Here is a 21,254-nt window from a genome sequence, read left to right on the forward strand (position 1 = left end):
CCCTCGAGGGGGGAGGTCCGGGACCCCGTCTGCGTATGCTGTGCGTCCCTCTTGGAGGGGCACGTGGCGTCGCCGGACCCTTTCCTAAGCAGGAGGTGGGTCCGGGGCCATACGCGTGATGAGGTGGAGTCCGGACGGCCGGAGTTGGCAGGATAGTACGGGGAGCAGTGCCGAGCACGCCCCGTCCCGCGTTGCAGGTTCCACAGTATCGCCGCAGCACCCGGGATGGCAGAACAGTGACCGGAGTTGGCGGATGGGACTCCGGTCACAGCCACTGTGGGGAATGGCGGTCTGACGCCGTCTGTCCTGAGCACTGTGGAGGAGTGGTTGGCACTTAAAGCCTCCGTACGACGGGTGGGGAGCGGCAGGGCCCTTTGTCCCTTATGCCGAGGGGTGGCCTCGAGCGAGGCGGAGATGGTTTGCCCACTCGAGGGTAGGTTTGCTGCCCTCGAGCGAGGCGGAAATGATTTGCCCGCTCGAGGGTAGGTTCGCTACCCTCGAGCGAGGTGGAGATGCGGGGCGCAGTCGAGGGGTCTCGACGAGAGCCCTCGAGCGATGCGAAGATCGTCCCGCGGGCCCGAGAAGGGGGCGAATGGGCCGTATGCTGGGCTTCTTTGAGTTATTTCCTTTCTTTCAGATCGGAAGGAGGCCGTGGGCCTTCGTGGGCCCAATTTCCTTAATCATGTGTTTGCGTTTTAGAGTGATCTTAGTACCCTGATTAGGATGTCCCTAATCATGGTACCCGACAGTATCCCCCGAGGCTTTGGTCGAGTCAAGGGATTCGGCCAAAGGGTAATTCGGCAATTTCTCCCTTGACGTGATTGGTCAATGTCGTGCACCCACCAGGCGCGCCTGAGCGCCAGCCCGGCGGATGTGACAACTCGTCGATCGGGGTATTGCGCCCACGGGGGGAGTATTTCAAGGCGCGCGTCTCTTTGTTTGTTTGTTCCAGGGACAAGGCGTGTCCGCGCGCTGAGGGGGGGCCAGGGCGACGATGGCGCCTGCTGCTCGGCAGCTGGCGCTTTCGTCGCGCTGTCCCGCGCTCAGGGCCTTGGCCCCGGCTTCCCTGGTTGCTTTGCGGTGCGCCGTTCGAGGGCAGTCGACCTGAGCCGATGCTGCACCGCTTAGCGTCCAGGGGCTCAGCTCCGCTTTATTTCGTTCGGTCATGTCTCGACGTGGTAACCGAGGGCACCCTTTGCTCGTGGAGTGTTGCGCCGTCACGGGCTGTCCAAACCTTTGTCCTTCGACAGGCTTGAAGCTTGGCGCCCGACGCAGCCATAAATAGGGGTCGTGGGGTTCTCTCTTCCTTTCCAACTTCCCTGTTCTTTCTCCCAGCATCGCCTAAGTCTTAATGTTTTCCGTTGCCTTTTGTGACCGGCCCCCAGATAGGGTGGTATGCCTTTTTTAGGCTTTGATGCTAGAAGAATGCTTGCGAGCGGTGGGGGAAGACCGGAGAGGGCATGCGCACCATCCCTCAGCTTCAGTGGGATCAGCAGAAGAGCATTGGGCCCGCGGGGTCCTGCTCCTGCGATGTCCCCTAGCCTGAAGGGGAACAGAGGCTCCTGACCATGGCGTTAGTGCCAGGTTTGGCGGCTGTTCTTCGCATCGTCCCCCTCGGCAACAAGGTTGCTCTCGGGGAGACGGTGCGGACGGTGCTGTCCGCCAGCTCGACCCCCCGCATAGTCTTCGGTGAAGGAGATGCTAGAAGAAAGCTTGCGAGAAGAGCATCCCGCTGGACCTGTGCGGCCTGGGGGCTGTTCCTCGCATCCCTAGCAGCCTGGCCGTTGTGTCAGCCAAGAGCTCGGTGCTTTTCTTCATCGCTCGCCTCCCCCCAAGACAAGGAAAATTGCCACGCAGGTGGCAATGTGTTTGTACCTTTCGACGGCTTCGCGCCGGTAACCCTTTGTAATTTTTATTTGCATTGAGCAATGAAGTCCCTTTCTCCTTTACGGGGAGGTTGACCGAGGGTATAGGGATATACAGAGGGTTACAGTCCTCGAATATGTGTGAAGTCTCCTTCGCGGGGGGCGCGTCAGCGCACCCGCAGGTGTATCCCCCGAGGCCTTGGAGGAGAGTTTGTGCTCGTCCAAGGGCTATAAACGTTGCCCCACTGGGTTGCCTCACCGGGGTGGCCGTCCAGCATCTTTTTCAGCCGGCAATGACACTCTTTCAGCCGCCCTCGGCATTCTCCCTGCTGGTACAGCAACCCGGCATTCAGCTTAACCATCAGGAGAGCACGCGTTAATAGCGGAGGATTTGGTTATACATGTGGAGCTTCGCAATTGACGGTCGTCGACTTATTCGAGGGTGCAGTCTAAACCGTGGTGTGCGAGGAGCCCCCGAGCCCAGGCCCGTGTGAAGGCGTTCAGGGGAACCCTCGACTTTGATTACGACCCTCGTCGCCCATCCGCAGAGCGGAGGTGAAGCGCACCATGCTACCCATGCCCCGGCCGCGAGCTATGGCTGCTTCGGTGAGCTATTAGCGGGTAGTTCAAGCGGACGTTCGTGCCCCGTTCGATAAGGGTCAGCTCGTGGTCCATGGACATGTCACATAAAGCGCTTGCGAAGGTTCGCTAGGCGGGGCTCGGACCCGTTCGATGGGGTCCGAGGGCTCGATGCTCTCCCTCGATGGGATCCCCCTTCTAGGCACCCTCGACTGGCCTTGAACACTGTGTAGGATGTCTCGAACTCCGCATTCGAGGGTAGCTTGTACGACACATCCCTGCAGTCCCTGACTCTGGCGATATGGGGCGCCTGTCGAACCCCCGACGGGCCAGGCTTCGAACCCCTGATCAGTAAGGCCTCGGAATGCGATCCCTTCGAGGGTGAAGAGGCCTCGGAAGGAATATTCTGTCATGATTAGAGAATGACGCAGAGTCGCCGGTCACGCGCGCGGACCTTCCGCTGATTGTGGGCGACATGGCCCGATTTGCGCGGTGCGGTGTGGGCGCGCCTTTTCAGGCGGCAGCCTCGGGCAGACGAAGCGGCGTGGGCGGCGGCTGATGGATGGGATAGTGCAATTGTCGCGCTGCGCCCGCCGGTTACCGTGCCGCAGTTATCGCTGCCTGCGTACGTGGGAGACTCTGCGGCCGTAGGGCCCAGCAGTCAGTTACAGCGAAATCTACCGCATTCAATGCGGTAGATTCGTGCTGTGGCAGTGGACCCGCCCGTCGCGGTGAATAAAAGCGAAGAGGAAGGGGTTGTTTGGGCTTACCTGGCTATTTGCCTTCGTCCCACTTTGCCTTCTCCGCCTCTGCTGCATCCTGAGCGCGCAGCCAAGAGCAAAAGGAGGAAGAAGAAGGAGTGAGAGCGCACCTTTGCCATCCCGGAGCCTTCATTCCCACATCCCCCCTCGACTCGCAGAGATGTCGGATGTCCAGGAGCCCTTACCGTGGGGGAGGTCCTCCGCCACCGTGGCGGTCCTGGAGCAGTTGGTCGCCGACCGGCTGCTGCCGGGAACACCAATTCGGGGGCGCCAGCATGGATCTCCCCGCTGCCAGAGGAGACCGAGCCGAAGCCCCCGCAGGGCTACGTTGTGAGCTTCGTGCGCCTTCACGAGTGAGGCTTCGGCGTCCCCGTCTGCAGGTTCATGCGGGCGTTGTGCGAGTATTATGGAGCGGAGCTGCACAACTTCAGCCGCAACTCCATCTCGCAGGCAGCGGTCTTCGTCACCGTCTGCGAGGGGTACCTTGGGATAGAAGCGCACTGGGATCTCTGGATCCATCTGTTCTGCGGCGAACTCTTCATCGAGAACGCGCGGGGCCAACCGAAGCGGTTTGCGCGCGCTGGTTGCCTGACGTTCCACGTGCGTCACTCCCGGAAGAACCTCTACATCCCCAGCAAGATGACGACGAACAATGCCGGGTGGAGCCGAGGGTGGTTCTACCTTCGGAACTACAGTGTTGCGCTCCCAGCGTTCACCAACAGAGTTCTCCGGGAGCGACCGCCGAAGTGGGACTGGGGGGTGTCGCCCCCAGCGCAACAAGCCAAGCTCGAAGTCCTCACCGACGCGCTGGCGCATCTGGCGAAGAAGGGGTTGACGGCGGCGGCCGTCATCGCAAACTTCCACCGGCAGAGGGTGATCCCTCTCGTGGAGAGGGCCCTGTCGATCTACAAGCTCACCCCTGGGAGCTAGGCTTCGGGCTCGAGGACGGCGGTCGAGCTACGTCCCTGCAACACCGCCACCCGGAGAGCGAGGTACGCGATGGCGGAGTTCCCCCACGACCCCGAGGATCTTTGGAGGATCAAGATGCGCCCCGAGGCGGGGTACATTTCTCTGGTGAGTTTCGATTCCGAATTTGTTGTGTCTTACGTAGTCCCTTTCTTCGCCCCTGACTTCAACTCGGTCGCGCTTCGCAGGTGTTGAAGTGCCATCCCTCGAGGCCTCCGATCCCTGAAGAACGCCAGATCAACCGCCTGCACGCAGAGAAGTTGAAGAGGCGGAAGGACGCGGCGGAGGCGAAGGCTGAGAGGGAGAGGAGGAGGAAGGCGAAGCACGACATGGCGTGCAAGATCGCTCGCGCGGAGGGGAAGCCACGGCCTGCTACGCCCGAGTCCACGGACGAGGAGGAGGAGGAGGCCTCGGATGCCGAGGGCCACCTTCTGGGGGACGACGGGGCGGCAGCGGGTGCGAGCTCCCCGCCGACCTACCGGTGGGATGACGGCGAGGGGGCGCCGGCGGCGCCGGAAGAAACAAGGACCGCGGCGGAGTCTTCGGCGGATCCGTCCCTCGAGGGGGCGGAGCGGGAGTCGTCCCCTCCGGCGGCGAATGAGGAGACACCCGCGCCCCAGGCGCTGATCCATGGCGACGAGTCTGCGGCGGGCGCGGAGACGCCCATGCTGATAGCTTCGAGGCACCAGGCCGGCACGAGGGGGGCGCCCTCGGTACAGTCTTCGAGGGGCGGCGCGGTGCCGCGGGCCCGAAGAAGCGCCACGAGGAAGCGGAGCATGAGCGCTCGATCCGTGTAAGTAGACTTGGAATTCATCTCTGATGTGTGTTTGATCGATTTCTCAATCCTGTTGTCCTCATCTTTTGTTCCTTGATTTCCAGCCCCGGGGCCGTCGCCAAGGACGCGGTGTAGCTCGCCCCGACTAAGGCCCTCAAGACCGGGGCACGCAGTAGACTGCACACGGCGCCGCAGCCCCTGCCTGCCGTGGACCTCGTGGCGGAGGCCGCGAAGCTGTGGGAGGCGATGGTTCGAGTGGCCCAGGCGGCCCAGCAAGCTCGAGCGCAGGAGGAGGAGGGAGACATCAGCCGAAGCGGTGCTGAAGCAACCGCTCAGGCTGACGACGCTGATGAGACTGGCCGTGGCGGTGCGGATGGTGCCGCCCGGCCAGACATCGAAGTTGAGTCCGGTCAGGGCGACGCGGCCAGCGCCGCCCGGCCGGTTATAGAAGGAGAAACTGGTGGGGGCGCGCAGGAGCGCCCTGCCAACCATGCGGAGGAGGAGACCCTCGTCCTCGAGCCCCTGAGGGCTGAGGCCGAGGGCGTCGCAGAGGAGGAGACGGCGCTAGGGGTGCCGGGGATGGAAGGAGCCCCCGCCTCGGAGCCCACCGAGGCCCGGGACGAGGGTATCGTCGCGGTGGTGCCAGTGCCGACGGTGCAAGGGAGCATGGTGGCGGTGGTGGAGCTGCCGGACAGCAGCGAGGAATACGGGGATTCGATGGAAATCGACCCTACTGCTGCGGCAAGCGCCGCCACGCACATCGCCGAGTTCGCATCGGCTAGCGCGGATTTGCTCGAGGCGGGGACGTCCGAGGGGCCTCATCACGGGGCGATCATCCCGTCCGGGCTCCCCTCGGAGTTCCTCCACAAAGAGCAAGAGGAGGAGGAGGCCTCGAACGCGCAGCTCGGTGTCGGCCGCGAGATCCTACAAGCCCTCGACCGCGCGTTCCAGCTCCATCAGGGGACGGATTACCAGGTCAGCAAGGTAAATATTTTCCCCTGATGATTGCTTGGATTCGATTTGGCTTTAACATGCTTTTACCGATGCCCTCCCACTTGCAGCGGCTGAGTGAAATCTCGCGCGAAAAAAGCGCCGAGATGACCCGGATGTACTCCCAGATGAGCCAGCTCGGGCAGCACAACGCCGAGCTGGTGCTCAAGAACATCGAAGCCAACACAAAAATGGCAGATCTAGGAGCGCGTCAGCAGGCGCTGGAGGAGGATTTGGCGCGGGCTACCGGTGAGCGGGATGTCCAGAGGGCCGCAGCGGAGCAGAAGGCTCGGGAGGCCGAAGCGCAGGCTGCCGAGCTGCAACGCCTCCGAACAGCGCTCGAGGAGAAGGCTTGGGAAGACGAGGCGCAGAGCGCCGAGCTACGGCGCCTCAGGACATCGCTCGAGCGACAGGAGACCGAGCTCCTCCACAAGGAGGTGGCCGTTGTCGCGCTCACCGGAACCCTTCGGGAAAAGGGCGAGGCCCTCGAGGAGAAGGAGGTGGCCCTCCAGAACGTGGGGACCGCCCTCAAGGAGAAGGAAGACTCCTTGTCCTCGCTCAAAGAGGCCGCCCGAGTCCAGAGGGAGGAGGCGCAGAGGAGCATCATGGGTAAGTACCTTCGAATTTTTGTTGGTTTGTTTCTTTTCATAGCTTACATTGATTTCCTTTGCTCAGAGCTGAGGTAGAAGGTGGCGGACGAGTCCGCAGTGAAGGAAGCAGTTCACACCGCGCTCACGGCGGCACAGGCGGAATTTGCTGAGCTGGAGCAAACCGCCGTGAGCGTGTGGCAAGGGCTCGAGGGAGAGGGTGTCGTCTCGTGCAGTTCGGTGATCAACCCCTTGCGCGTGCTAGGCGGTCGGATTGCCGAACACGCCAAGAGCACCTTCTGCCTCGGTGTCCTGCGGGCCCTCGCCGTGGCCTCGACACACTACCTCATGGATCTCCAGAGGGTGTCGTCGGGATACGTCATTCCCGATGATGCTGATGCGGACGCCGCGTCGGCCATCATGGACGAAGCCGACGCAGCCGCGGAGGAGTTCGCCACAATTCTCGCCGAGAAGCTCGAAGCCGACATCCCTCCCATTGCTGAATTCGACGCCACTGAAGACCCGCAAGGGGGGGATGGTAGCCTGTAGGAAATCTGGGCCTCGAAGCCCATGTAATAGATTAGTGATTATCGTAATCACACTTTGTAATCGTATCTTATGAATATAAGAAATTTATTTTTGTTAAATCGACTGTGTGGCCCATCGAGGCCTTGTGCGTTCAAGCCTTTGTTTTCTTTACTTTATTTCCGTGTTCTCGTATGCGACATAGATAAACTTCTACGAGGAATTTCGCGTTCATAAACAACGTAGGCGTGGGGTGGTGAGGGGGGTGCCGTATCCCGGTGTCGTAGGCGGCCCCACGACTCGGCCGGCCCCATACCGTAGTTGCTTATGCCTCGCGTCCGTTTTTTCCAAGTATACGAGAAGCTTAAGGACGAGACGTAAATATTTCGAAAAAACATTGGCGATTTTTGGGGACGTTCGGGGGTTCCCCCGTGGTAGCCCCCGAGGGAGGCTTGGCTTTGCCGAGGGTAAAGCCGAGCGTACCTCAGTGTCCGTGCGCGTCCGAGCCCTCGAGGGTCCGGAAGGTTCCCAAAAATAAACAAGTAAAGCGTACTTCTTTATTATTTCGGGAAATAAAAATTGCGAGTACAAACGATGTACAAATAGCTCGGAATTCTAAGGGTAGAAGCGACGTAGCTGTTGTATGTTCCAAGCGTTGGAGAGGACTTCGCCTTTTTCGTTTGCCAGCTTGTACGTGCCGGGTTTGAGCACCTCAGCGATTATGTACGGTCCTTCCCATGGCGGTGAGAGCTTGTGGCGGCCTCTGTTGTCCTGTCGAAGCCTCAGCACCAAGTCCCCCTTGTTGAGGTCTCGGCGCCGGACTCTCTGCGCCTGATACCTTCGTAGAGACTGCTGGTAGCGCGCAGAGTGTAGGAGCGCCACGTCTCGAGCCTCATCCACTTGGTCCAGCGAGTCCTCGCGGGCTCGCTGGTTCTGCTGCTCTTGGTATGCCTTGAGCCTCGGCGACCCGTACTCCAAGTCCGTGGGGAGTATGGCCTCGGTGCCATAGACGAGGAAGAACGGGGTAAAGCTTGTGGCTCTGCTCGGTGTCGTCCTCAGGCTCCAAATGACCGAGGGTAGCTCCGTGAGCCACCTTCGGCCAAATCTGTTCAACTTGTTGAAGATTCTTGGCTTCAGTCCCTGGAGGATCATGCCGTTGGCACGCTCCACTTGCCCGTTCATCTGTGGGTGTGCCACAGCCGACCAATCCACACGTATGTGGTAGTCATCGCAGAACATCAGGAACTTCTTGCCTGTGAACTGGGTACCGTTGTCGGTGATAATCGAGTTCGGGACCCCGAACCTAAAGACGATATCGGTGAAGAATAGAACCGTTTGCTCGGATTTGATTTTGCCGATGGGTCGAGCCTCGATCCATTTGGAGAATTTGTCGATCGCCACCAGCAAGTGGGTGAAGCCCCCGGGTGCCTTCTGTAGCGGACCAACGAGGTCCAGCCCCCACACAGCGAAAGGCCATGTAATGGGGATGGTCTGCAGAACGTGCGCGGGGAGGTGTGTTTTTCGAGCATAGAACTGGCAACCCTAGCAGGTCCGCACGACGTCGATGGCGTCGGCGACTGCGGTGGGCCAGTAAAAACCTTGCCGAAACGCGTTACCCACGAGGGTGCGTGGCGCGGCATGGTGGCCACAGACGCCTACGTGGATATCGCAGATCAGCTCCTTTCCCTCGGGGATGGGAATGCATCGCAGCAGGACTCCTGAGGGACTGCGCTTGTATAGCTCGTTGTCGATCAGGACGAAGGACTTGGCCCGCCTAGCGAGGCACCGCGCCTGAGCGCGGTTCGAGGGTAGAACCTCTCGAATCATCCAGTCAAGGTACTGGACGCGCCAATCTTGCGAGGTGGGGGCCTCGTCGACTTCCATTGCTTCGGCCTCGTCCGCGGAGGTGGTCCCGAAGTCAATGTCCATGGGCTCGGCCTCGTCCGCCGGGGGATTCCCGCCGGAGGGCCCGGCGGACGAGGGGCCCGGTTCCGTTTGGTGCTTGAATTCAACGGAGGGCTTGGTGATATCGCGAGCGAAGATGTTCGGGGGGACGGTGGTCTGTCCTGACGCAATCTTGGCTAGTTCGTCGGTGTCCTCGTCATACTTGCGCGGGACATGATTGAGTTCTAGGTCATCGAACTTGTCTTCGAGGCGGCGCACTGCATTGTAGTATGCCTCCATCTTTGGGTCGTGGCAGCTAGACTCTTTCATTACTTGGTCGATGACGAGTTGAAAGTCACCGCGCACGTCGAGGCGTTTGACGCCGAGCTCGATGGCGATGCAGAGGCCACTGAGGAGGGCCTCGTACTCCGCCATATTGTTAGACGTAGGGAAATGCAAGCGTATCACGTACCGCATGTGTTCCCCAAGGGGTGAGATGAAAAGGAGGCTGGCGCCGGCACCGGTTTTCATCACCGACCCGTCGAAGTACATGGTCCAGCATTCGGCCAGGATTTGCGGTGGGGGTAGCTGAGTGTCCGTCCACTCAGCCATGAAGTCAGCCAAGATTTGGGACTTGATCGCTTTGCGGGGGGCGTAGGTGAGAGTTTCTCCCATCAGCTCCACAGACCATTTGGCAATTCTACATTCGGCTTCCCGGTTGCGGACTATCTCTCCCAAAGGGAAAGACGAGACCACGATGACGGGATAGGCCTCGAAGTAGTGGCGCAGCTTGCGTCGAGCCAAAACCACTGCGTAGAGCAGCTTCTGAATCTGCGAATAACGCGTCTTAGTTTCAGACAACACCTCGCTGATGTAGTACACCGGCCGCTGGACGGGCAGAGCATGACCCTCCTCTTGTCTTTCGACAACGACCACCGCGCTGACCACTTGGGTCGTCGCAGCTACGTACAGAAAGAGGAGCTCGCCGACCGTGGGTGGTGTGAGAATGGGGGCTTGAGTGAGTGATGCCTTCAGCCTGTCGAGGGCTTCTTGGGCTTCGGGGTCCACGTGAAGCGCTCGGTTTTCCTCAAGAGTCGATACAGGGGCAAGCCTTTCTCCCCGAGGCGCGAGATAAACCGGCTGAGGGATGCTAGGCATCCCATGACCCTCTGTACCTCCTTTAGGTCTCGGATCGGTCCCATCCGAGTGATGGCCGAGACTTTGTCAGGGTTGGGTTCGATGCCCCGCTGGGAGATAATGAAACCCAAGAGCATGCCTCGAGGCACCCCGAGCACGCACTTCTCGGGGTTGAGCTTTACCCCTTTGGCCTGTAGGCAATCGAATGCGATCCTGAGATCGGCAACCAGGTCGCCCGCCTTCCTGGATTTTACAACGATATCATCGACATATGCCTCTACGTTGCGCCCGAGATGGTCCCCGAAAACGTGGAGCATACACCGCTGATATGTAGCTCCGGCGTTTCTGAGGCCAAAGGGCATCGTAACGTAGCAGTACATGCCGAAAGGTGTGATAAAAGAAGTTGCGAGCTAGTCGGACTATTTCATCTTGATTTGGTAGTAACCGGAGTAAGCATCAAGAAAGGATAAAAGTTCACACCCTGCAGTAGAATCTACAATCTGATCAATACGTGGCAAAGGAAAGGGAACCTTCGGACATGCTTTATTTAAACTAGTGTAATCTAAACACATCCTCCAGTTTCCGTTCTTTTTCTTCACTAATACAGGATTAGTTAGCCACTCGGGATGGAATACCTCCTTGATGAACCCGGCCGCAAGAAGTTTCTGCAACTCCTCGCCAATCGCCAGGCGCTTGAGCTCATCGAAGCGTCGTAGGCGCTGCTTCATTGGCTTGGAGTTGGGTCGGATATCAAGGGAGTGCTCGGCGACCTTCCTCGGTATGCCAGGCATGTCCGAGGAGCTCCACGCAAAGATGTCTGCGTTGGCGCGGAGAAAGTCGACGAGCACCACTTCCTATTTGCTGTCGAGGGTGGCGCTGATCTGCAACGCCTTGTCGTCGGAACGATCTGGATCAAGGGGCACCTTTTTGATACCCTCGGCGGGCTCGAAGCTGCCCTCGTGTCGGTGCGTGGAGTCCAAGGCCTCGCTTGCCATTTTGTCGAGGGTGGCTGCGAGGGCCTCGTCCTCCGCCTGAGCCTCCGCGTGCTCAACGCACTCGACGTCGCACTCGTAGGCATGCTCGAACGAAGAGCCAACGGTGATGACGCCCTTCGGACCCGGCATCTTCAGCTTGAGGTAGGTGTAGTTGGGGATGGCCATAAACTTGGCGTAACAAGGACGGCCAAGAATGGCATGATAGGATCCCCGAAACCCCACCACCTCAAAGGTGAGTACTTCCTTGCGGAAGTTGGCTGCCGTGCCGAAGCAGACAGGCAGATCGATCTGGCCGAGGGATTGGACGCGCTTCCCCGGCGCAACACCATGAAATGGCGACTTGCTGGGGCGAAGCTTGTTCAATCCGATCCCCATGAGCTCCAAGGTGTGGGCGTACATGATGTTTAGGCTGCTGCCTCCGTCCACGAGCACCTTGGAGAAGCTAGTGTTGCCGATGATGGAGTCGACAACAAGCGGATACCGTCCCGGGTGCGGGACGTAGTCGGGGTGGTCCTCGCGGCCAAAGGAAATGGCATCCTTTGACCAATCAAGGTAGGATGGCGTGGCCTTGGTGACGGAGAAAACTTTCCGGCGCTCGCGCTTGCGCTGCCGGGAAGTCATGTTCATCGTTGGTCCTCCAAAGATGAAGAAAGCGTTCTCCACTGAGGGGAACTCGTCATCTCCACCTTTGTCGCCAGCATCCTTTTTCCTGTCCTCGTCGCGATGCGCGACGCTGTTGCAGTGCTTCTTGAGCATCTCGCATTGCTCGAGGGTGTGGTTGACCGAACCCTTGTGGTAAGGACACGGCTTCTTAAACATGTCGTCGAATAGGCCACCACCGCCTCGAGGGGGGCCTCGAGGTCCTTTGCGGTCCGGGGCGGCAGCGAAGGCCTCCTCGGAGTCCTCTGCCCGCCCCAGTGCGAGCTGGTTCGGTGGGACCGGCTTCTTTCCCTTCCTCGTCAAGATCAGCGAGTTTTGAGGCATCATCGCCAAGCTCCATCCACATTGTCTACGGATTCATTGACGATCTCGGCGAAATCAAAATTTTCTATCTAATCGGAAATGGCAAGGACGAGTCCGGATCCAACTTGACTCCTACTCATAACCAGGGTTTTATTTCCCAACCGGAAACCGGTTACCGCCGCCCTCCGGTACCGGTTTACCGGACCGGTTAGGCCGGTAACCGGTGGAAACCGGTTGAATTCAAATCCAAATTCAAATAAATTCAAATTTTCCCGTGCAACCGGTTCCGACCGGTTTACCGGCCGGTTTGACCGGTTTACCGGCCGGTTTTACCGGTTTACCGGCCGGGTTGACCGGTTTGAAATTCAAAAGCTCCCGTGCAACCGGTTTACCGGCCGGTTTACCGATCGGTTTGACCGGTTTACCGGCCGGTTTGATCGGTGGGCCTTCATGGGCTGGCCCATTTTTTTTCTTTTTCTTTTTTGATTTAACTTTAAATTCTCACAAACTATACTAAATGAATGAATTTTTGAGAAAATTTGACACCATTAGATTCATCACACCTTAAAGTATTTTTAGAAATTTTTTGAGAATTTTTCATTTTTTGAATTCAAATTTAAAATTTGAATTTTGGCCGGTTGGGTACCGGCCGGAACCGAAACCGGACCGGACCGGTTTGACCCGTAACCGGTCAAACCGGACCGATTCCCACCGGTTAGGTTAACCTTGCTCATAACCGGGTTCGACTCTGGCTCGTATCGGCGACAACCTCATCGATTGTTCAAGTTCGACTCCGGTTCAACTTGATGACGCGCAGCGGCGCGTGGTGCTCAGGGCGGCTCGGTGCTTTGGCACGCGCAGCAACCTCCCGAGGAAGGCGCCGACGCTGGATGTGAGTGCACGGTCCGGCGCAGCACTGGGCACGTGTGCAATTGATTCAGCAGGCAACCCAGCGCTGTTTCAGCAATCAGCATGCAAACCGGTCTGTTTGGATCGGACCCTGGGAAAGCTGCCTGGGCCAGGCAGCGTCTCCACTCTCCAGCCGTCCGATTTTGCTCGCCTGTGGTTGGATGGACCTGCCTGGCACAGGCAGATTCTCCAGGGCACCAACCAAACAAGCCGGCACACCCACGAAGCACCCAGGCCAATAACATGAAAGTCCAAGCTCTGTGGGGCTATCTCCGGCTCTACCTCAAGTTTCGTAAGGCTAATTTCAGTGAGAGAGTCATGAGAGTGTCATGAACATTAAATTTATTGATGTGGCAGAAAAAAAAGAATGTCATGAAATGTGAGAAGAGTGTCATCACCATGATACTCTTTCGGCTTGGTTATCTAATTTATAGTCTAGTCTAGATAAACGTGAAATGACATTCACCACTGAGACCGACCTAAAATGAATCTAGATCACAGAAGGTCAGCGAACCTACCAGGCTACATCGGAGTCGAAGCCCAAAGTCTGGTGGCAAAAGGCTGTTCCTCCAAATCCTGTTGCAAGCGAGTAGTATCTAGCTCAAGAATCAAAGCACAGAAGCAGCACTGTGGGTGGAAAAATAATTTGGGCCGTGTTTAGATAGATAGAACTAAATTTTTTTTGACGAAATCTTACTAATTTGAAGTACTAAATAAAGTCCATTTATAAATTTTTTTACACAGAGAAATTGTAAATCGCGAGACGAATCTAATGATGCTAATTAATTCATGATTAATCCATAATTAGCGGATGGTTACTGTAGCATCACTGTTACAAATCATGGATTAAGTAGGCTCATTAGATTCATCTCGCGATTTACAGCCCACAAAAAGTTTTGTAAATAGATTTCATTTAATATTTCATACATGTCAAAACATTCGATATGACTTTTTTTTGCGTTTACGGAGTTTACGGTTAAAAATTTAAACAGGACCTTGGATAACAGCACAAGAATCAATGAGAGCTAGCGGCTGCTGATCATGTTTGTGCGGATTGAAAATTCAGCTAACAAAAATTTCCTTCACGCACACGAGAAGCTACCAGGAAGACCCCAAAAAGACCTCCGTTAGATGCAGCTGGCAAAAACAATTTTTGGACTTTTGCTACGTGCACACCAAGAAAGCTACTAGCAAAATTAAGTTGACACCACTTCAACTTCGCAAGATCTGTTCAGGGATCTGCCAGCGACTACTTCGGCTTCTCAAGATCTGTTCGGCGATCTCCCGTCGACTACTTCGACAACTTAGATACACCAACACACCTCCTGCTACTTTAACTACTCGGTGGCGCATCAACGACTAAACTGAGTACGACTAGTGTTTACTAGTTCTCGACTAGTACTACGTGTGCCTACTGACGACGCGTTGCGCCAAACTCTCAGTACGACAAGTATTTACTAGTCCTCGACTAGTACTATGTGTGCCTACTGACGGCGCGTTGCGCCCAACACTCAGTGCGACCAGTGTTTACTAGTCCTCGACTAGTACTATGTGTGCCTACTGACGACGTGTTGCGCCCAACACTCAGTACGGCCAGTGTTTACTAGTCATCGACTAGTACTACGTGTGCCTACAGACGGCGTGTTGCGCCCAACTCTCAGTACGGCCAGTGTTTACTACTTCTCGACTAGTACTACGTGTGCCTACTGATGGCGCGTTCCGTCCAAACTCTCGGGCAATCTCGCGTGATTCGCCCAAGTCCTAGTTACAGGACGAACTACTCGACTCCCTGTCTTTCTCAGAAAACGCAGGGGAAGATCGAGTAGAGGTCTACACCAACAAAGAAATTCTGCGGGATTCAACTCTGTCCTAGTTACAGGACACCCTACCCGCCAGCTCGAGTAGTTCGTGGATATCTCCAAAGAGTTTTTTCCCACTCGGATAACCTGACGAGGTTCACCCCTAACCGGTCAACTCTTGGAGGTTACTCCAATCCGTAAATAAGACACCCTACTCGCTAGCTCATTCCTCTGAAGAACTCTGACGAGCCAAGTAGTTCCTTAGGCTCTACGCCTATCTGGATAATCATACAAGATTCATCCACATCCTTAAATAGGACAATCTACTTGTGTACTCGATCTCTTTTGCAGGGCTGAGAAGAGCCAAGTAGTTCTTAGGCTTCGCGCCTACGTTGGGAAATCTCATGGGATTCTCCCGTATTCCAGTAACTACTCCGACTACTTGCCTTATGAACAAGTAGCATACGGAAGCGACTTCTGAAGGGGACTAGCTCCCATATTTCAGCAACGCTCCGTGTACTAGGTCGCCACCAGTTCACGTGCTTGCGTTTCTGAAGGGGTAATTCCCATGATTCCAGCAACGCTTCGAGTTCTGGCTTGCTTGTGTTCCTGAAGGCTCATCGCACCAATAGCCTCAATCAAGATTCAGTGACAACTTGGCTGATCCCATGGCTCGGGGGCTGGTACCATTGACCACTTGGCATATCTCCTCTGATTCTATACTACTCGGCACTTCTGTGATGGCTGTGCTAATTTCTAAAGATCGGAGGCTGCGCACCAATGGTTAATCGACGTGTCTTCTATGGTTCCCTTAGCTCGCAAGCTCGGGGGTTGGACGCCGCAAAACTACTCGATGCTGACTCATGTGAAGATTGGAGGCGAGAAAAATTCTACACCGTATGCCACGACTTTTGGATCCTTAATTCCAAATCTTGAAATTTAGATTCAAGACTCGGGGGCTGTGGGATACGAGTCATCAACGGCTTATTTTTCAATTTTTTTTGAAGATCCAAGCCAGAAGATAGAAGACTGAAGTGACCCTCAGCCTGATTCTACGATTCTACCTAAGGCTCGAGGACTACTCCATATGGAGCGCGAGTACATCACGTACCATATAAAAGAAGATTTCGGGGTTTGAGCACCTCACAGCCTCGGAGCAACCGGAAGTACTTGGAAGACTACTCGAAACACTCGATAGGGAGCTCAGAAGCACTCGATGAGATGTTCAGAGTACTTGATGCATTCGAAGACGCCTTCAGAAGTACTCGACGCCTGCAGTACTCGGCTACAAAGTGCTCGGGGGCTTGTCAGACCCGGGGCAGCGGGATTGCTTATAGGCATAGAATGTTCTAGAGTAAGGGATAGCTCATGGATGTACCTTAACTCCCTTGTAACTACCCGAATAGGAGTAGAACTAGTTCCAGTATAAAGGAAACTACCCGATTGTATTGTAGTAGAACTCCAACTGTACTCGGCTAGGACTTTTCATGTAACCCTGTCCCTCCGGATATATAAGGGCGGGCAGGGACCCCCTCAAAATACATCAACACCTAAGAGAATACAAACAATCACACAGAACGTAGGGTATTACGCAACTCGCAGTCCGAATCTATCTAAATCTTTGTGTTTCTTGCACCATCAAATTTCAGAGTAGTCAATCCCTACCTACAAACTTTACTACTAATGGTATTCCTAAACAAGCTTGGCGGTAAACATCCATTGTACGCGCCACTCCAGTCGCCTCGCATCGTCGTGAGGAACATGAAGAGCGTGACGTCGATCCCCCACGCGCACACCATTAGCGTGGTGGTGTCATCGCCCTCGCGATGCGCCAGCTTCGATGCGGGAGATGGGGCTGTGGGGAGCAGCTCGAGGAGCGGACGACGCCTCCTTCCACCTCGTCGACGAGATTGAGGACGGCGGCGCTACGCCTCCCTGCTGATCCCATCTCCGGCAACGAGCTCGATCGATGAGCTCGTCCCTCTCCATCATGATGCTCGCGGAGGGAGATGTAGAACCGGGGCCCGACAGCCATAGGGAGCTGGTTGGGGCACGCAGCGGGTTGCCGCAGACATTAGCGATGGAGGCGGCGCCTCCTTCCACGATGGAGTGGGAGCGAGGAGCACGTGGGAGGGAGAGGGAGCGAGGGGCGCGCGGGAGGGCTACTTGGCGAGCGGCGGTGGCTCGGTAAATATGACAAGGGAGGTGCGCCGGATCGCGAATAGGATGGTGAGTCACGATAAACGAAGGGTCTATTGGATTGTTGGTTTTGACGTATTTTCAAATTTATATCTAATTAGGTTGATTTAAAAAGGCTGTGAAGTTGCCATGCTCCACAATATATTTATGTAAGGGCCCACGCAACATATCTTATTCAATCGGTAAGTAAGGGTAGGACCCAAGCAAGTAGTAAACAACTATATCAAATAGCACAATTGTTAATATCTGGGGTGAGAATAAGGTGGGACCGGCTGGAATTAAAAACTACTCCTTTGTCCTCCCAACCTCCCCGTGAGTGCCATGCTATTTTTTTACTGAGTGAACAATGAACTTGTAGAAATATTATTTTCTATTTCCTTGCTGCCCGAAAGTAATATTATGCTCTGTTAATTGTTACTGCTTGCTACCAGGCCCTTGTTTAGTCACAAAAACTTTTGGAATTTTGATACCGTAACACTTTCGTTTGTATTAGGTAATTATTATCTGATTATGGGTTAACTAGGATTAAAAAATTCGTCTCGCAAATTACAGACAAACTGTGTAATTAATTATTTTATTTAGCTACATTTAATACTTCATGTATGTGTTTAAAGAATCGATGTGATGTAAAATTTTGTAAAATTTTAGAATTTTAGATACAACTAAACAAGAAGCATTCATTGCTTATTACCTGATTTTGCACCACACTGCAGGTGCTCTGAGAAGGGCATGCTAAAACTACACGTGCAAAAAACAAGCCTTTCCTAGACGGTTCGTGTCTGGTCCTGTTTGGTTTCAAACTTTTTTCAGAAGTCCCTATCACATCAAAAAGAATCTTATTATTTTATAGTATTAAATAAAATCTGTTTATAAATGTTTTTTGACAGCTGAGTGCTTTTTCGCAAGACGAATCTAATAAGCCTAATTAATTCATAATTTGCTACAGTGATGCTACAGTAACCATTCGCTAATCATGGATTAAGATACCTCATTAGATTCGTCTCGCAGTTTAGCCCCAGGGTTCTGCAGTTAGTTTTATAATTAATATTTATTTAATACTTCTAAATACTAAAAAATTCCGGGGACTTTTTTTAGTCCCTGTTCCAAAGCACCTCTCATTTGGCCCCCATCTTTCCCGTCTCATATTTGGTTTATCCGTATTCGTCAGCCCTCTCTCCAAAAATTCACAGATCCTCTCGTGATGGGAGCGGAAGCCGAGGGTACTCCCCCTCCGCAGCCCGTCGCCGCCGAGCCCGCGACCGCGGCGAGGGCGCAGCCCATTAACGCAGCGCAGTTCCTCTCCTGGAAGCAGCGCAAGGTCCTCTCTTCCCCCCTTTACCCCAAACTGCAAATTTCGCCTACTTATTGTACCATCCATTTAGGGTTGCAAAATTCTCGCCTCCATATAATTTCGGTCCATTCGATTAGTAAAAAAAATTGATTTGCCATCTCTAGGGTTTCCCATTCACTAGGCTGTAGAAGTACTGGTTTTGATTGCTTGATTAAGGTTGAAACCCGTGGCAAAGATGCAGTGATTTTGTTCTGCCAGCGAATTTAGTTAGATCCCTAGTTTTTGTTGTTTAGTTTTGCCTTGAGGTTGTTCGTGGTACATGGCTTTCTATCTATGATTATATTTGTGGATTGTAGCCTTGTAGGTTGCAAGTTTTTTACCAGTTGTCATAGTGAAATAGTTCCCTGAGAAGTTCTTGTGAGAATCTAACATTGTGGTTGCTTCAGCTAGGGATGGAAACGGATCAATTAGTTCCCCATGGCTCATTAGTTTCTATTTAAATTGAATAATGAATACTGATACTATTTGAATACCTACTAAATAGTCAGAAGTGGATACTCTTGTAACTTGTTTGATGTGAAGATATTAACAACACTTCATCATCATACATGTTATCATTTCATTACTTTTATTTTGCCAAACAATCGTGAAATCCTGTGAATACAGATAAGAATATACAATATATATCTCTTACTTCTCAGATGAATATGAGTACAAATACCTATAGAAGTGGAATTGTTGATTGGATGGGTAAGTCTATGTTGCATCTGTGTCAAACGGATTGCTATCCCTAATTTGAGCTGGTTGGATTTTCATGATGGAGTAACTGCGGTTTCTGTTTAATTAATACATTTTGCTTTTAGTTCTTTTTGTTCTAAACTGCGTACTCATCTTTAAGAAAGTGTTACTGTTTTTTGACCTTACCAAGAGTTGATTGTTTCATCCTTAGCTTGATCTCACTTCATCACATTCTTATTACTCAAATTACAGATGGTCTGGCCAAACTCGTGCACTGTATTTCTGTTGCAAATTGAAGCGTACCTTTTGGGAATCCTGTATATCGCTGTATGCAGTTCTGATGGTCTTTTCTGGTTCTGTCTATTGATGTCGATACCAAGTGTAGGGAGAATTTTATTGCTGGCATACCCTTAGGTTTTATTGTCATCTTTTTCGGTCTGAGTTGTGGCATTTTATCAGCATGATTATCAAGTATCTAGGAAGTTACAAATGCCATGACACACAGTTATTTCTTGCCGTTATTCATTTGCTTTTTCATCTTTTATTTTTGTTGGAAATTCTTGCTAATCTTATGTAGGTTTGCTAAAGAATAAAATCCGGAGAATATTGCAGTGCATTATTGAGAGTTCAGTGTGCATTGAGTTATACATCTTGGTTTCTTGAATCTTGGTAGACATTTCTCTTCCTGTTTTTTCCTTGATTCCATCACGTCTCACACAATAACTTCTGTATTGAATAATGCATGATGTATCTCAATTTATGAGCTTTAGAATGTGTTGTCATTAAAGAGAATTTATGAGCTCTATTTTGTAGTTCATTTAGAGGGCTGGTGTTAGGTAACGAATGGCTGCTAGGTTTATTTTTTTCTTTCACAGATTCCAGCATGTATAAATAATCACTGCAGTTTAATCTTTCCTCCTTTTCGTTTCAGTACAATGGCTCTTTGTATTCCACCATTTGGCTGTGGAAACTGTATCCATTGGAAGATAGAATCAATCCTTTGCATCTCAATCCAAGTAACAAGTTGCACTTAACCTCTTTTGGAAAAAAAAATCTAGCAGGAATGTATGATGTGCTTTTTTCCATTTCCTGGATGGCATAAGAAAGCTTGCATAATGGGTCATGGTAGTATGGGATTAACCTTTATTAGTATGTCTACTGATTTTATTTTGCTATGTGACCCCAGTGAAGAGTTTGCATTTGTTTCTTCTTGCGCCTTTCAGATTTGTCTTGATTGGACTGGCACCAGCATCCTTGAACATGTATCACCATCAGACACCCAAACCCAAAGAATCTTAGTCTGGTGAACATGCCTTGTTCTCTTGTTCTTGTGCAAAGCTGAATGAGCTGATTGGGTTGCATTTGAGTCTTGCGATTCATTCAAGTGTCTATCCATCTATCACTGTCAATATCTTTCCATTGGCTTTTTTTTTCCCACAAGCCCACATGTTGATTCTGTACCCTACAGGTGTATTGTCGACATTTTAAGATCCAATGCACCCCTGATAGCTGTTATTCTATCGTGTACTAATGTGTCATGTGCAAGTTAGGGGTGATTTCCTGCTTTACTAAGACTGGATGCTGTTTAAATTTCATCTGTTCTATTTGGAGGTGTGGTTTGTTTGTTCCAAGCTGCATAACTGATTGCATAGTGATTTTCAGGCATTCTTTTTGGTTAGTTGATACTATGGGGTTTACCAGGATTAACCCCTGCTGTTTGATTTTCTTTTTCTGTGACTGAGGAATGTAATCTCCTCAGGGTGAGGAGGCATTTATCTGATGACTTGTTCATGTTCCTGACCTGCAGGATGCAGAGGAAGCTGCGAGGAAACCTGAAGCAGCTCAGAAGCGAGCTGCCGATATCGCTTCAGGAGCGGTGCAGATGAATGGCCGTGAGCTGTTCCAACACGAGCCCTGGGTGTTCGACAACAACATTTACTGAGATTGGTCGCGGGCAGGGGCTCAAGGAATTTCCCTCTTGACTGCCCCCACTTCACAGGAGTAGTTTCCTGGTTTTATTTTAGGGTTGTCCTTTTTTAGACATGGTTTCAGTCTGTAACTTAAGGCTTGCTTGTTGTTTGTGTGTGTTGGCGTGTGTTGGGTGTGTTTTGTGAGTGTTTTGTGTCGACTGGGATCTCTTACCTTTTTTTTTCTCCATCTTCTCAATATAATGATGCGCAACTCTCCTGCGTTTTTCGATAAAAAACATTTACTGAGATGGCTAGATGCAGCCATGGGAACTCTTGAGAGCATGGTTCGTCCTGCCTCATGGAAAACTGTGAAACGCCTTG

At 53.0% G+C, this 21,254-nt stretch overlaps 1 protein-coding gene across 2 annotated transcripts; it reads left to right on the plus strand.

The window, feature by feature from the left end:
- The first annotated feature begins 18,052 nt into the window (after positions 1-18,052).
- LOC120690658 (zinc finger CCCH domain-containing protein 15 homolog) lies at positions 18,053-21,181 on the plus strand. Of its 2 annotated transcripts, XM_039973395.1 has the most exons (3): positions 18,053-18,252; positions 19,216-19,290; positions 20,771-21,181. In XM_039973395.1, the coding sequence occupies exons 1-3, from the start codon at positions 18,136-18,138 to the stop codon at positions 20,903-20,905; spliced, it is 327 nt and encodes a 108-aa protein (XP_039829329.1). In that variant the 5' UTR covers positions 18,053-18,135; the 3' UTR covers positions 20,906-21,181. The 2 variants fall into 2 exon arrangements, with proteins under 2 accessions (XP_039829329.1, XP_039829330.1); XM_039973396.1 differs by lacking the exon at positions 19,216-19,290 and having other exon boundaries at positions 20,771-21,169.
- Positions 21,182-21,254: the final 73 nt, after the last annotated feature.

This window comes from Panicum virgatum, chromosome 9N, assembly GCF_016808335.1.
Source record: "Panicum virgatum strain AP13 chromosome 9N, P.virgatum_v5, whole genome shotgun sequence".
Taxonomy (NCBI): Eukaryota; Viridiplantae; Streptophyta; class Magnoliopsida; order Poales; family Poaceae; genus Panicum; species Panicum virgatum.

What these genes read in the sequence shown, in the direction of transcription:
- LOC120690658 (XM_039973395.1), top strand. Translation starts at nt 18,136, where the DNA reads ATGGGAGCGGAAGCCGAGGGTACTCCCCCTCCGCAGCCCGTCGCCGCC. An exon ending in TCTCCTGGAAGCAGCGCAAG is followed by an intron (nt 18,253 to 19,215) that starts GTCCTCTCTTCC and finishes CTCAAATTACAG; the next exon opens with ATGGTCTGGCCAAACTCGTG. An exon ending in TGGGAATCCTGTATATCGCT is followed by an intron (nt 19,291 to 20,770) that starts GTATGCAGTTCT and finishes CCTGACCTGCAG; the next exon opens with GATGCAGAGGAAGCTGCGAG.